This window comes from Haematobia irritans, chromosome 3 (assembly GCF_050003625.1).
Source record: "Haematobia irritans isolate KBUSLIRL chromosome 3, ASM5000362v1, whole genome shotgun sequence".
Lineage (NCBI taxonomy): Eukaryota > Metazoa > Arthropoda > Insecta > Diptera > Muscidae > Haematobia > Haematobia irritans.
In genome coordinates this window covers 215488024-215502947 of record NC_134399.1, presented here as the reverse complement: position 1 = coordinate 215502947, position 14924 = coordinate 215488024, and the positions used below count along the sequence as shown (strand labels likewise).

Here is a 14924-nt window from a genome sequence, read left to right as displayed (position 1 = left end):
AATAATTGATACTATTATTTTTGTAATTGAGTTTTGTTTCAATTAAAAAATTTGTTGAATCAATTAAATTTTTAATTGAATATTTTTTAAAACTCAATTAAAATTTTAATTAGAAAAATTTTCGTGAAATTTTTTTGTGTGTATTCACAATAAGAACTAAAATTGTCCAATATATCGAACAGAGTATTTTTGGCAAGATGATGTCTATGTCTGATAAAATAAACAACTTGGGTGTAACCTTGGACCGGAAACTGAATTGGAAGAGCCACATCAAAAAGACTTTTAAGAAAGCCTACAAATGTTGACCACTGTTCAGAAAAGTGGGCTTTAAATGAGATCTGAATCCTAAGGTGACTTAATGAGTATATGATACCGCAATAAGATCACCGTCTGGTGACCACAGTTACCACTCGTGCCAAAAAATAATCGACCAATATTTAAAGAAAAATGTACCAAAATACTATCAAATTTAAAAAAAAAAATCTTTTTTGGAAGTTGTTGATCAACTTTTTGTGGTTAGTATGCAAAAAAAATCTTTTTCTTCGAATGAAATGTTTTATTATTTTATTTTAGAAGTTTATTTATTATATATTTTGATCTATCCTACCAGCGACAATTTTTTGGGTGTATAAATATCCCTTGAAATTTAAATGTGTCTAATCTTAAATATTACAAATATGTTAGCTTGAACCATCAAGGGAAAGTTAGTACTTCTAAAAAAACGGAATTTACTCATAAAGAATTAAAGATATTGATTTTTTTAAATTCTTGACACAGTTTTATTTCTATAGAAAATTTTGTCAAAATTTAATTCTTGTAGAAAATTTAGTCAAAATTTTATTTTTGTTGCAAATATTAAGTGAAGATTTTCTTTCTATAGAAAATTTTGTGGACATTTTATTTCTATAGAATATTTAGTGGAAATTTTATTTCTATAGAAAATTTTGTCAAAATTTTATTTCTATAGAAAATTTTGTCAAAATTTTATTTCTATATGAAATTTTGTTAAAATTTTATTCCTATATGAAATTTTGTTAAAATTTTATTTCTATAGAACATTTTTGCAAATTTTTTTTTCTACAGGACATTTTTTAAAAATTTTATCTCCATTGGACATCTTTTTTTTAATTTTATTTCTATAGAAAATTTTGTCAAAATTTTATTTCTATAGAAGTTTTTGTCAAAATGTTATTTTTTTTTTACAAAACTTGTCAAAATTTATTTCCTATAATTTTGTCAACATTTTATTTTTATTTGTATAAAAAAAAAATTATTTCTATAGACAATTTTGTCAAAATTTGATTTCTATACAAAATTTTTTTCAAAATTGTATTTCTATACAAAATTTTTTCAAAATGTCCCTACACACAAAAAAAAAATTTTTGATTTCAATCACGAAAATCGCGGATTCAATCATTTTTTTAATTGAAATGTCTTCAATCACGAAAATGATAGTATCAATCACCCATTTTGATTGAAAACCAACACGATTTTTAATTAAAAATTTAATTGACTTTTGTCACGGAATCAATTAATTGTGTGATTGAATCAATTAAAAACGTGATTGATTTTTAACATAAAATTCAATCACAGTTTTAATTGAATCAATTAAAATTTTAATTAATTTCGCGACAAAAATCAATCAAGTATTTGATTCATTCAATTAAATAATTAATTGAAATTGGCTATAAATTTCGATCAAAAAATTTATATATTGCGAACCCAAAATCGTATTTAGTTTTTTTCTTTTGAAATAAAAGAAAATATGTGTTTCTTATAAAACATATTTAATATTTTATTATTTTTTGAATTATGCAATAGACAAATAAATTTGGTTCTTGTCATTTGTGTTTTGTTCTAAAATAACTTACAAATACAACTACTATCAATAACAACTATAGGGTGAAAAAATAAATTATATAAATCATTATCTTCCTTATAATAATAACCATGTTAGCATGTTCCTTCTAATATGTAGATGCGCCTAGATTTCCAATAATTCAGCAGCCTGTAAGCTAAATTAGTTTTTCTGAAAGTAAACAGAATAATTCGAATTTAATTTTGTTCAATTAAAAGTTAATTTTGTTAAACATTACCTGCATAGAATATCAAGTTCAATTCTTAGTTCCAGGTTGCAGATTTATAATCTTCTTTTGCAGTTGTAGTCTTTTAGCATAAAAAGGTGTATTAAGGAGCTCGGTAATTTAATTTTAGTAACAATTCCTTTCCAAAATTTCCACACATTAAAATCGTGTATTAAAATTTGAACCAATCAAAGACAAAAAGAATTGGAAAGCAATGTAATATTTGGTATTATATTGATGATACTTTGCAAATTCTGGAAATAGAAAAAAATATAAATGGAAAATACATATTTTTATTATTATCGGATATTTTTCATATTTTTAAATCCAAAAGAAAGAACTTTTTTACCATTACATAATTCAGCTCATTAGTTTATATACCAGATATACTGCTCTCTACTTGGGTTCAAACTGAAAAAGACAGGTAAAACAAAAATGCAATTTAATGCCTACGCTACTTCGCAACTTCAAGGTGAATCTTCCAACAAACCCATACTGCTCTTGGTTTTAAGAAAACTAGGAGTGAAAAAAATTTATAATTTTAAAAGATCAATACGGTACCCACTTTTTTATTGCAAACATATTATTATATATTTGATAAAATGATGGAGTTGATGGGATTGATTGGTCAATTTCACGAAATAAAATTGGTCACTAAAAGAAATGAATAAAAAATATATTAGTTCAGTCCGTTTAATGTAAACAGGCTTCAATGGAAAACGGTATTCCCATTTCACAATTTTTTACCTTCAATAAACGTAGATTGTTTTCCATTTTTACAATACCACAAAACACAAACACAGATAATTTCAAATGCGCTCTGTCATATATTTTTTTCAAACCTTTACCACGTGTCCGTTTGTTGTTGCACACTTTATTTATTTCAACCCTTTGCTATGATTTGTTGTTGCGTTCAAAATATTTATGCACACATTTTGAATGCAGCAGACAGAATGTCGCCAATCATGTTTTTCAATTTACGCGAAAAACAAAAACCCAACCGTTCGTTACGAGTTACTTCCACAGACTGATCTCTCCATCATACATTGTTGAATAAATACCCATTCTCTTGTTCTCTTTTCGCTCTTTCCATTGCTCAAAATTATTCAGTTTCAATCACAAAGGTGATTGGATCAATCACATATGTAATTGGAAACGGAAAAAAAATCAATCACGTTTGTAATTGAAAATTATTTCCGAATTGATTAACAAATTGATTGAATCAATTAATATTTTAATTGGAAACGTAACAAATATCAATCATTTTTTTAATTGGATTTTATTCGGATTTGATTAAATAATTAATTGAATCAATTAACATATTAATTGAATCCGTTTCCAAATTCAATTAAGTGTTTAATTGAAAAAAATTTGGTGATAATTTTTTGTGTGTATAGAACATTTTTGCAAACTTTTATTTCTAACGAAAATTTTTGCAAAATTCTATTTCTACAGACAATTTTTGCAAATTTTTTTTTTTCTATAGAAAATTTTGGCAAAATTTTGTTTTTTAGAAAATTTTTGCAAAATTTTATTTCTATAGAATATTTTTGCAAAATTTTATTTCTATAGAAAATTTTAACATAATTTTATTTCTATAGAAAATTTTGTTAAAATTGAATTTTTGTAGAAAATTAGTCAAAATTTTATTTTTATTGAAAATATACTCAAAATTCTATTTTTATTGCAAATATTAAGTGAATATTTTATTATGTATAGAAAATTTTGTCAAAATTTTATTGGAAATAAATATTAAAACAAATCAATAATCGATTGTTTCTATGACCTCAAGCCGAACAAAATTAATAATCAGAATAAAATTTTATTTCTATAGAATTTTTTGTCAAAATTTTATTTCTATACTAAATTTGTCAAAATGTATTTCCTATAAAAATTTTTGTCAAAATTTTATTTCTATAAAAATTTTTGTATAAAGTTTTGTCAACATATTATTTCTATACCAAATTTTGTCAAAATTTAATTTCTTTTTGTTTTGTTATTGTTATTGTTGGTTTTTGTTCTTTAATCGTTGTTGTTGTTTTTTTGATTTCAGCTTAAAACCATACATTAACTAAACTACAAGTGTAGCTTAACCAACAGAGGAATCCAACCATTTTGAAGTCTATAGGGCTTTGCCCAAATAAATTTGACAAACATTATTTTCCTCTGTTGGTTAAGTTACACTTGTAGTTTAGTCAATGTATGGTTTTAAGCTGAAATCAAAAAAACAATAACAAAATTTTATTTCTATAGAAAGTTTTGGCAACACTTAATTTTTGCAAACTTTTATTTCTATAGAAAATTTTTGCAAAATTTTATTTCTACACAAAATTTTTACATAGTTTTATTTCTATAGAAAATTTTGTCAAAATTTAATTTCTGTAGAAAATTTGTCAAAATTCTATTTTTATTGCAAATATTAAGTGAAGATTTTTTATCTATAGAAAATTTTGTCAAAATTTTATTTCTATAGAAGTTTTTGTCAAAATTTTTTTCTATACAAAAATTGTCAAAAATTATTTCCTATGAAAGTTTTTGTCAAAATTTTATTTCTATAGAAAATTTTGTCAACATTTTATTTTGTCAAAATTTTGTCAAAATTTTATTTCCATATGAAATTTTGTTAAAATTTTATTTCTATATGAAATTTTCTCAAAATTTTATTTCTATAGAAAATTTTGTCAAAACTTTATTTCTATATGAAATTTTGTTAAAATTTTATTTCTATATGAAATTTTGTTAAAATTAATTTCTATAGAAATTTTTTGCAAAATTTTATTTCTATTGGACATTTTTTTAAAATTTTATTTCCATTGGACATATTTTTTTTATACCCTCAATCATAGGATGGGGGTATATTAACTTTGTCATTCCGTTTGTAACACATCGAAATATTGCTCTAAGACCCCATAAAGTATTCATATTCTGGGTCGTGGTGAAATTCTGAGTCGATCTAAGCATGTCCGTCCGTCCGTCTGTTGAAATCACGCTAACTTCCGAACGAAACAAGCTATCGACTTGAAACTTGGCACAAGTAGTTGTTATCGATGTAGGTCGGGTGGTATTGCAAGTGGGCCATATCGATCCACTTTTACGTATAGCCCCAATATAAAGGGACCCTCAGATTTGGCTTGTGGAGCCTCTAACAGAAGCATATCTCATCCGATCCGGCTGAAATTTGGTACATGGTGTTGGTATATGGTATCTAACAACCATGCAAAAATTGGTCCACATCGGTCTATAATTATATATAGCCCCCATATAAACCGATCCCCAGATTTGGCTTGCGGAGCCTAAAAGAGAAGCAAATTTCATCCGATCCGGCTGAAATTTGGTACATGGTTTTAGTATATGGTCTCTAACAACTATGCAAAAATTGGTCCACATCGGTCCATAATTATATATAGCCCCCATATAAACCGATCCCCAGATTTGGCTTGCGGAGCCTCAAAGAGAAGAAAATTTCATCCGATCCGGCTGAAATTTGGTACATGATATTGGTATGTGGTCTCTAACAAATATGCAAAAATTGGTCCATATCGGTCCTTAATTATATATAGCCCCCATATAAACCGATCCCCAGATATGGTTTGTGGAGCCTCTAAGAGAAGCATATTTCATCCGATCCGGCTGAAATTTGGTACATGGTGTTGGTATATGGTCTCTAACAGTCATGCAAAAATTGGTCCACATCGGTCCATAATTATGTATAGCCCCCATATAAACCGATCCCCAGATTTGGCTTGCGGAGCCTCAAAGAGAAGCAAATTTTATCCGATCCGGCTGAAATTCGGTACATGATGTTGGTATATGGTCTCTAACAACCATGCAAATATTGGTCCACATCGGTCCATAATTATATATGGACCCCATATAAACCGATCCCCAGATTTGGCTTGCGAAGCCTCAAAGAGAAGCAAATTGCATCCGATCCGGCTGAAATTTGGTACATGGTGTTGGTATATGGTCTCTAACAACCGTACAAAAATTGGTGCACATCGGTCTTTAATTATATAAACCATATAAACCGATCCCCAGATTTGGGTTCCGGAGCCTCAAAGAGAAGCAAATTTCATCCGATCCGCCTGAAATTTGGTACATGATATTGGTATATGGTCTCTAACATCCATGCAAAAATTGGTCCACATCGGTTCATAATTATATATAGCCCCCATATGAACCGATCCCCAGATTTGGCTTGCGAAGTCTCCAAGAGAAGCAAATTTCATCCAATCCGGTTGTAATTTGGAACATGGTGTTAGTATATGATCTTTAACAAGTGTGCCAGAATTGGTCCATATCGGTCCATAATTATATATAGCCCCCATATAAAACGTTCTCCAGATTTGACCTCCGGAGCCTCTTGGAGGAGCAAAATTCATCCGATCCGGTCAAATTAGGAACGTGGTGTTAGTATATGGTCGCTAACAACCATACCAAAATTGGTCCAATCACACAAAAATTGGTCCATATCGGTTCATAATCATGGTTGCCACTAGAGCCAAAAATAATCTACCAAATTTTTATTTCTATAGAAAATTTTGTCAAAATTTTATTGTCATAGAAAATTTTGTCAAAATTTTATTTCTAGAGAAAATTTTGTTAAAATTTTATTCGGTTCATAATCATGGTTGCCACTCGAGCCAAAAATAATCTACCAAGATTTTATTTCTATAGAAAATTTTGTCAAAAGTTTATTTCTATAGAAAATTTTGTGAAAATTTTATTTCTATAGAAAATTTTGTTAAAATTTTATTTCTGTAGAAAATTTTGTCAAAATTTTATTTCTACTTTGTCAAACTGAATTATATACATATTGGATCGATCTTTTTTGATTTAATATATACCACGTATGGACTTACATACAATTAAGAAGATGGTTTTAGGAGGTTTTAAGATACCTTGCCATCGGCAAGCGTTACCGCAACTTAAGTAATTCGATTGTGGATGGCAGTGTTTAGAAGAAGTTTCAACGCAATCCATGATGGAGGGTACATAAGCTTCGGTCAGGCCGAACTTACGGCCGTATATACTTGTTTTAATTTCATTTCTATAGAAAATTTTGTCAAAATTTTATTTCTATAGAAAATTTTGTCAAAATTGTATTTTTATAGAAAATTTTGTCAAAATGTTATTACTGTAGGAAATTTTGCAAAATTTTATTTCTATGGAAATTTTTTTAAAAATTTGATCTCTATAGAAAATTTTATTACTATAGAAAATTTTGTCAAAATTTTATTTCTATTGAAAATTTTGTTAAAATTTTATTTCTATATGAAATCGTGGACCAGACCCAACAATGTGTATAATCAGACTTTTGTGGATTGGTATCTGCCGCCATATGAGCAAATTTTGTATTTAACTTCAGGAACCGATTGGATTGATTTTCTTCACCAACTCTGTTTTATGAAATTTATTTTAATAAATTTTATAAAACTTTCAACTTATTTTTATGTTGATGTTTTCAATTAAGAAATCTGAACATAATCTTTGTTGGGCCACAGTATTTCTTAATTAACATTTGTCTTTTGCAAGGAACATAATTTTCGTTGGTTGTTTAATTTTTTTTTATACTTTTTTATATTTTTAACATGAACAACGAAATTTTTTCCACTTGATTAAGACTGAGAATACCTGAAATTCTCCTAGCCCAACATAAACACATGCAACAAAGTCTATACTCCGCAATCACCCAAAATGAGGGAGGTGAAGAAATCAACACCATCCTTTGATAAGGTAGGACTCATAATAAACGTGCATCGTAACTTTTTCTCTTAAACAATGTTGTCGTATTATTATTCAAAATTCATAACAGCTTGCATGTTGCACGTATCACCTTCCCATCTACCTGTCCTCTTATTTATACTCAAATGTCTTGATTCATATACAAAATACTACGGATTTGCTTGCCGGCAGAATACATTTGTACATGCCTTTAATGTGTGCACATCAGACACAGGGTGCGTATTAGTGTTGATACGATGAAATCTCATTGCGTATACGCAATGATGTACTTCATCACCATTTTTAGTTGACATCACGGTTGCCACAGTTGGTAGAATTCTACCAAAAATTTTAGTTTTTGTACTGTTTGGTAGATTCATAGAATTTTTGATGTTTTGGTAGATTTTGCGAAACAATCTTCCCCTACTAAGAAGTACTTCAATTCTTAATAGAAATAAAATTTTGCAAAAATTTTCTATAGAAATAAAATTTGGCAAAAATTTTCTATAGAATTAAAATTTTGACAAAATTTTCTATCGAAAAAACATTTGAAAAAATTGTCTATAGAAAAAAAATTTTGACAAATTTTCTATAGAAATAAAATTTTGACAAAATTTTCTATAGAAATAAAATTTTGACAAAATTTTCTATAGATACAAAAAATTTGAACAAATTTTCTATAGAAATAAAATTTTGACAAAATTTTCTATAGAAATAAAATTTTGACAAAATTTTCTATAGAAATAACATTTTGACAAAATATTCTTTAGAAATAAGATTTTGAAAAAATTTTCTATGGAAAAAAATTTTGAAAAAATTTTCTACAGAAATAAAATGTTGACAAAATTTTCTATAGAAATAAAATGTTGACAAAATTGTCTATAGAAATAAAATTTTGACAACATTTTCTATAGAATTAAAATTTTGACAAAATTTTCTATGGAAATAATATTTAGACAAAATTTTCTTTAGACATAACATTATGACAAACTTTTCTATAGAAATAAAAGTTTGACACAATTTTCTATAGAAATAGAATTTGGACAAAATTGTCTATAGAAATAGAATCTGGACAAAATTTTTTTTATTTTTGACAACATTTTCTATAGAAATAAAATTTTGACAAAATTTTCTATAGAAATCAAATGTTGACAATATTTTCAATAGAAATAAAATTTTCTATAGAAATAAAATTTTGAAAAAAAAATTTCTATAGAAATAAAATTGTGACACAATTTTTTATAGAAAAACAAGTAAGGAAAGTCTAAAGTCGGGCGGGGCCGACTATATTATACCCTGCACTACTTTGTAGATCTAAACTTTCGATACCATATCACATCCGTCAAATGTGTTGGGGGCTATATATAAAGGTTTGTCCAAAATACATACATTTACATATCACTCGATCTGGACAGAAATTGATAGACTTCTACAAAATCTGTAGACTCAAAATTTAAGTCGGCTAATGCACACAATGTTATTAAAAAATATGGGAAACATTTAAATCTGAAGCAATTTTAAGGAAACTTCGCAAAAGTTTATTTATGATTTATCGCTCGATATATATGTATTAGAAGTTTAGAAAAATTAGAGTCATTTTTACAACTTTTCGACTAAGCAGTTCCGATTTGACCATTTTTGTCGAAATCAGGAAACATATATATAGGAGCTATATCTAAAACTGAACCGATTTCAAACAAATTTGGCATGCATAGCTACAATGCTAATTCTACTCCCTGTGCAAAATTACAATTAAATCGGAGCAAAAAATTGGCGACTGTGGTCATATGAGTGTAAATCGGGTGAAGGATATATATGGGAGCTATATCTAAATCAGAACCGATGTCAATAAAATTTGGCACACTTGACTACACTACTAATTGTACTTCTAGTGCGAAATTTCAACCAAATTGGGGTAAAACTCTGGCTTCTGGGATTGTATTAATCCATATCGGGCGAAAGAACTATATCTAAATCTGAACCGATTTCAATAAAATTTGGCACACTTGACTATAATACTAATTGTTCTTCTTGTGCAAAATTTTAAGCAAATTAGGGTAAAACTCTGGCTTCTGGGGCCATATAAGTCCACATCGGTCGAAATATATATATGGGAGCTAAATCTGAACCGATTTCTTCCAAAATCAATAGGGTTCTATTCTGAACCAAAAGACATACTTGTGCCAAATATGAAGTCGATTGGGCTAAAACTGCGACCTAGACTTTGATTACAAAAATGTGTACACGGACAGACGGACATGGCTATATCGACTCAGGAGCCCACCCTGAGCATTTTTGCCAAAGACACCATGTGTCTATCTCGTCTCCTTCTAGGTGTTGCAAACATATGCACTAACTTATAATACCCTGTTCCACAGTGTGGCGCAGGGTATAATAATAGAATTTGGACAAAATTGTCTATAGAAATAGAATCTGGACAAAATTTTCTATAGAAATAAAATTTGGACAAAATTGTCTATAGAAATGGAATGTGGACAAAATTTTTTATAATTTTGACAAAATTTTCGATAGAAATAAAATTTTGACAAAACTTTCTATAGAAATAAAATGTTGACATAATTTTCAATAGAAATAAAACGTTGACAAAATTTTCTGTAGAAACAAAATTTTGACATAATTTTCTATAGAAACAAAATTTTCTATAGAAATAAAACTTTGAAAAAAATTTCTATAGAAATAAAATTTTGACAAAATTTTTTATAGAAAAAAAACTTTTGACAACATTTTCTATAGAAATAAAATTTTTACATAATTTTTATAGAAAAAAAATTTTGGCAAAATTTCTCTATATAAATAAAATTTTTACATAACTTTTATAGAAAAAAAAATTTGGCAAAATTTTCTATAGAAATAAAATTTTGACAAAATTTTCTTTAGAAATAAAAGGATTACAAAATGTTCTATAGAAATAAGATTTTAACAAAATTGTCTATAGAAAAAAACAAATTTCACATAATTTTTATAGAAAAAAAAAATTGACAAAATTTTCTATAGAAATAAAATTTTGACAAAATTGTCTATAGAAAACACAAATTTGACATAATTTTTATAGAAAATAATTGGGCAAAATTTTCTATTTAAATAAAATTTTGACAAAATTTTCTATAGAAATAAAATTTGGACAAAATTTTCTATAGAAATAAAATTTTGGCAAAATTTTCTGTAGAAATAAAATTTTGACACAATTTTCTATAGAAATAAAATTTTGACACAATTTTCTATAGAAATAAAATTTTGACAAAATTTTCTATAGAAACAAAATTTTGTCAAAATATTCTATAAAAATAAAATTTTGACAAAATTTTCTATAGAAATAAAATTTTGACAAAATTTTCTATCGAAATAAAATTTTGACAAAATCTTCAATCGAAATAAAATTTTGACAAAATTTTCTATTAAAACAAAATTTTGATAAAATTTTATATAGAAATAAAATTTTGACAAAATTTTCTATAGAAAAAAAATTTGCCAAAATTTTCCGTCGGAAGAAAATTTTGACAAAATTTTCTATAGAAATACAATTTTGACAAATTTTTTTAAAAAATTAAATTTTGACAAAATTTTCTATAGAAATAAAGATTTGACAAAATTTTCGATAGAAATAAAATTTTGACAAAATTTTCGAAAGAAATAAAATTTTTACAAAATTTTCTATAGAAATAATTTTGCAAAATTTTCTTTAGAAATAAAATTTTGCAAAATTTTCTTTAGAAATAAAATTTTGACAAAATTTTCTATAGAAATAAAGTTTTGAGAAAACTTTCTATAGAAATAAAATTTTGACAAAATTTTCGTTTTTGCGATGGCAAAATTTTCAATTTTATATGGCTAACACCCTCCACAAATTACATTCTAAATTAAATAAGTCTAAAATAATCCTAAATTTCTATAGAAAAATGTCTATTTAATATTGCATTAAAATTCAATAAATTCATAAATTTAAATAGGCCCTAATGATTTGAAATTCGTTACAATTGTTGTGATTCCCATAATTCATTTACAAATGCGTAAAGTCCCCAAACCCCAAGAGAAAAATAATCTAGCATGGAAATTTATTTTCTCTAGAATCTGAGTGGGTAGAAAATTACCGCACGTCTCTACTTACCGTGTATTACTGTGCGTTAATGATGAAATATTTGTGGCATCATTGTTGCTACTGGCAATGTTGTTGGGATCTTGCAACTGTTGTTGGGATTGAGAATTACTGCAACCCAATGCTGTCGCTGCTGTTGTGGCCGCCGAAGATGATGATGAAGTGGATGAATTACCCACACCGCCCGCGCTTCGATTATAGGTAAAATCAGCTGTTAACAAATTGGCTACAATTGATGAGGAACGTCTTCGATTTAAGATGGGAGATTTTTGAGTTCTCATCGATTGGTGAAGATTGGTGCGTGTGGAGGAGGTACTTAAACTGTTGGCATGGGTATTAAGGAGAGTCTCATTCAGTTTATTGCTGCTAAAAGCACTTGCCAGAGGAATGCCACCAACACCAGCCATACTACCCGCCGATATGCCCAACTGTGTTGGTGAATGCAAATCCATGTAGCCGGATATGCTGGCAAATGTTGTACCACCAGAGTTATTGTTGTTGGATGCCATCATCATGGCATTGCCTAGGCCACAGCCACTGGCATTTGTATTATTATTGCCAATGGTAGTCATATTGAAGGTGCTACAACTACGATTCCCCACACCCATACCACCCACCCCTGTTGCTCTACCATCACCACCACCACCACCATACATCGATGCAAATGTTGGAGGATATTGTTGTTGGTGATTTGGCAAAGGACCACATAAATTGGCCAAATTTGTTCGACTACCCCCTTGGAGGAGACCACTTTGTTGTTGAATCCTTTGCAAGGCTGCCTCTTTTGTATGAAATGCTCCGAGGCCAGCATTTTTTGGTGGTTGAGGCAAAGTTCGATGTGTGGAGGATGACGTGGAGGATGATGGTAATGAGGTCTGATGATTCGAATGTTGCAGCTGTTGTTGTTGTTGCTGACTATTGTCCTTTAGTATGGATTTCGGCTGTATGGTTGTGGTTGTCGATTGCTGTACTATCACCTGATGAGTAGGCCCCTGATTGTGTTGGCTTTGTTGTGTTGGCTGTTTCAGTATCGGCTTCAGGATGTTGTAGGGCACATTTGTTGTGGTCGGCGTTGATGAAGTTGTACTGATGGTGTCACTCTCATCACAGCTGGCATCTAAAGAGGAAATTGAAAAACACACACACACACACATGAGAGAATTGAAATTAAATGGTGTTGGTGAGTTGTGGCCAATGTGTCTGTGTTCGAGTGAAAAATAAAATTAATTAAGAGTTGCATGTATCGGAGTTTTATTTAAACAAAAAAGGATAATCAGAAAGATAACGGGACGATTATGGCAAATCGTTTAAAAAAAGGAGTGGTGTCAAACTAAATGTCAAAAATTATGGGGTAAATGCCTTAATGATTGATCTTAAAATGTGATTAAATAATAAATGATATAATAAAGTCAATTTTTTTTGGATTTATCTTGTAATTTAATTCTCGATAGATTGGCTCTAAACGTTGCCCATAAGAGGTCAACCCTTCTTTGTTCACTAAGCTTGTACGCTCCATTTGTCTGCCTGCTACTTTGTGGTAAGTCGATAAATTGAAAACATGATTACTTCTAGTAGTTGCTTTTGTCATGCACTCGACTCCCAATTTTGTTGTATGTCCATTATAACCGAGTTTAGCCACAAATTGTCCACAAACCATTAGTGACGGACGATTTGTAGTAGTTATCCAGGATAACTGGATTTGCTTTTCTACTCTCTCGAGGTTAAACTTACATTTGGCAAAAAAATATGATTGTTGAAAATGTTGAAACAAAAAACAATAAGGCAATAAGGCGGGCTGGAAAAATGAATACATCGAAATTTTGAGAAAGTTTTACCACAAATATACCAAATTTAACGAATCCATGTTTTGAAGTTTGTCAACATTTTATTTCTATAGAAAATTTTTTCAAAATGTTGTTCAATAGGAAGTTGTGTAATTTTGTTTCTAAACAAATTTTTGGAAATAAAATTTTATCAAAATTTATTTTTAGAGAAAAATTTTTCAAAATTTTATTTGTATACAAAATTTTGTCAAAATGTTATTCCTATAGAAAAAATTTTCAAAATTTATTTCTATCGAAAATATTATCAAAAATCTATTTCAATTGAGAATTTTGTCAACATTTTATTTCCATTAAGAATTTTGTGAAAAATTTACTTCTATAGATTTTTGTCCAACATTTTATTTCTACAGCAAATTTTGTCAAAATTTTATTTCTATAGAAAATTTTATCAACATTTTCAAACTTTTATTTCTGTAGAAAATTTTGTCAATATTTTATTTCTATAGAAAATTTTGTCAATATTCTATTTCTATAGAAAATTTTGTCAAAATTCTATTTCTGTAGACTTATTTATTTATTTTTTTTTTTTTTCAATATTGTATTTAGATTTCTTTTTTGTCAATATGTTATTTCTATAGAAAATTTTTTCAAATTATTATTCTTCAGAAAAATTTTATATCTATAGACAATTTCGTCAAAATGTTATTTCTATAGAAAAATTTTTCAAAATTTTATTTCTATAGAAAATTTTGTCAAAATTTTGTTTGTATAGAAAATTTTGACCGAATTTCATTTCTAAAGAAAATTTTGTCAATATTTTATTCCTATAGAAAATTGTGTCAAAATTTTATTACGATAGAAAATTTTGTCAAAGTTTTATTTCTTTACAACATTTTGTCAAAGTTTTATTCCTATAGATAATTTTGTCGAAATTTTATTTCTATACAACATTTTGTCAAAACTTTATTCCTATAGAAAATTTTGTCAAAATTTTATTCCTATAGCAAATTATGTCAAAATTTTATTGCTAATTATACAATTATTTTTCGAGCTTTATGGACAGATATAGATTAAGGAACATGGTTTATAGAGCCATTGAAAAGAAAACGCCAGATACAAATCTATACACGCCTGGACTGTACATGTTTCGGTTCGGGCGAATGAACCTTTCCACAGCCTTTAGTATAGATCTGGCTGGGAGAGATAACTCAATTTTGG

General features: G+C 27.9%; 1 protein-coding gene across 1 annotated transcript in view; it reads right to left on the bottom strand.

Annotated features, from left to right (window-relative positions):
- The window catches only part of LOC142231428 (uncharacterized), a 263204-nt gene that overhangs the window by 75047 nt on the left and 173233 nt on the right, over positions 1 to 14924 (bottom strand). Inside the window, exon 4 of the mRNA XM_075302036.1 lies at positions 11935 to 13039. Coding sequence (XP_075158151.1) covers positions 11935 to 13039 — 1105 coding nt within the window. The remainder of the gene's footprint in view (positions 1 to 11934; positions 13040 to 14924) is intronic.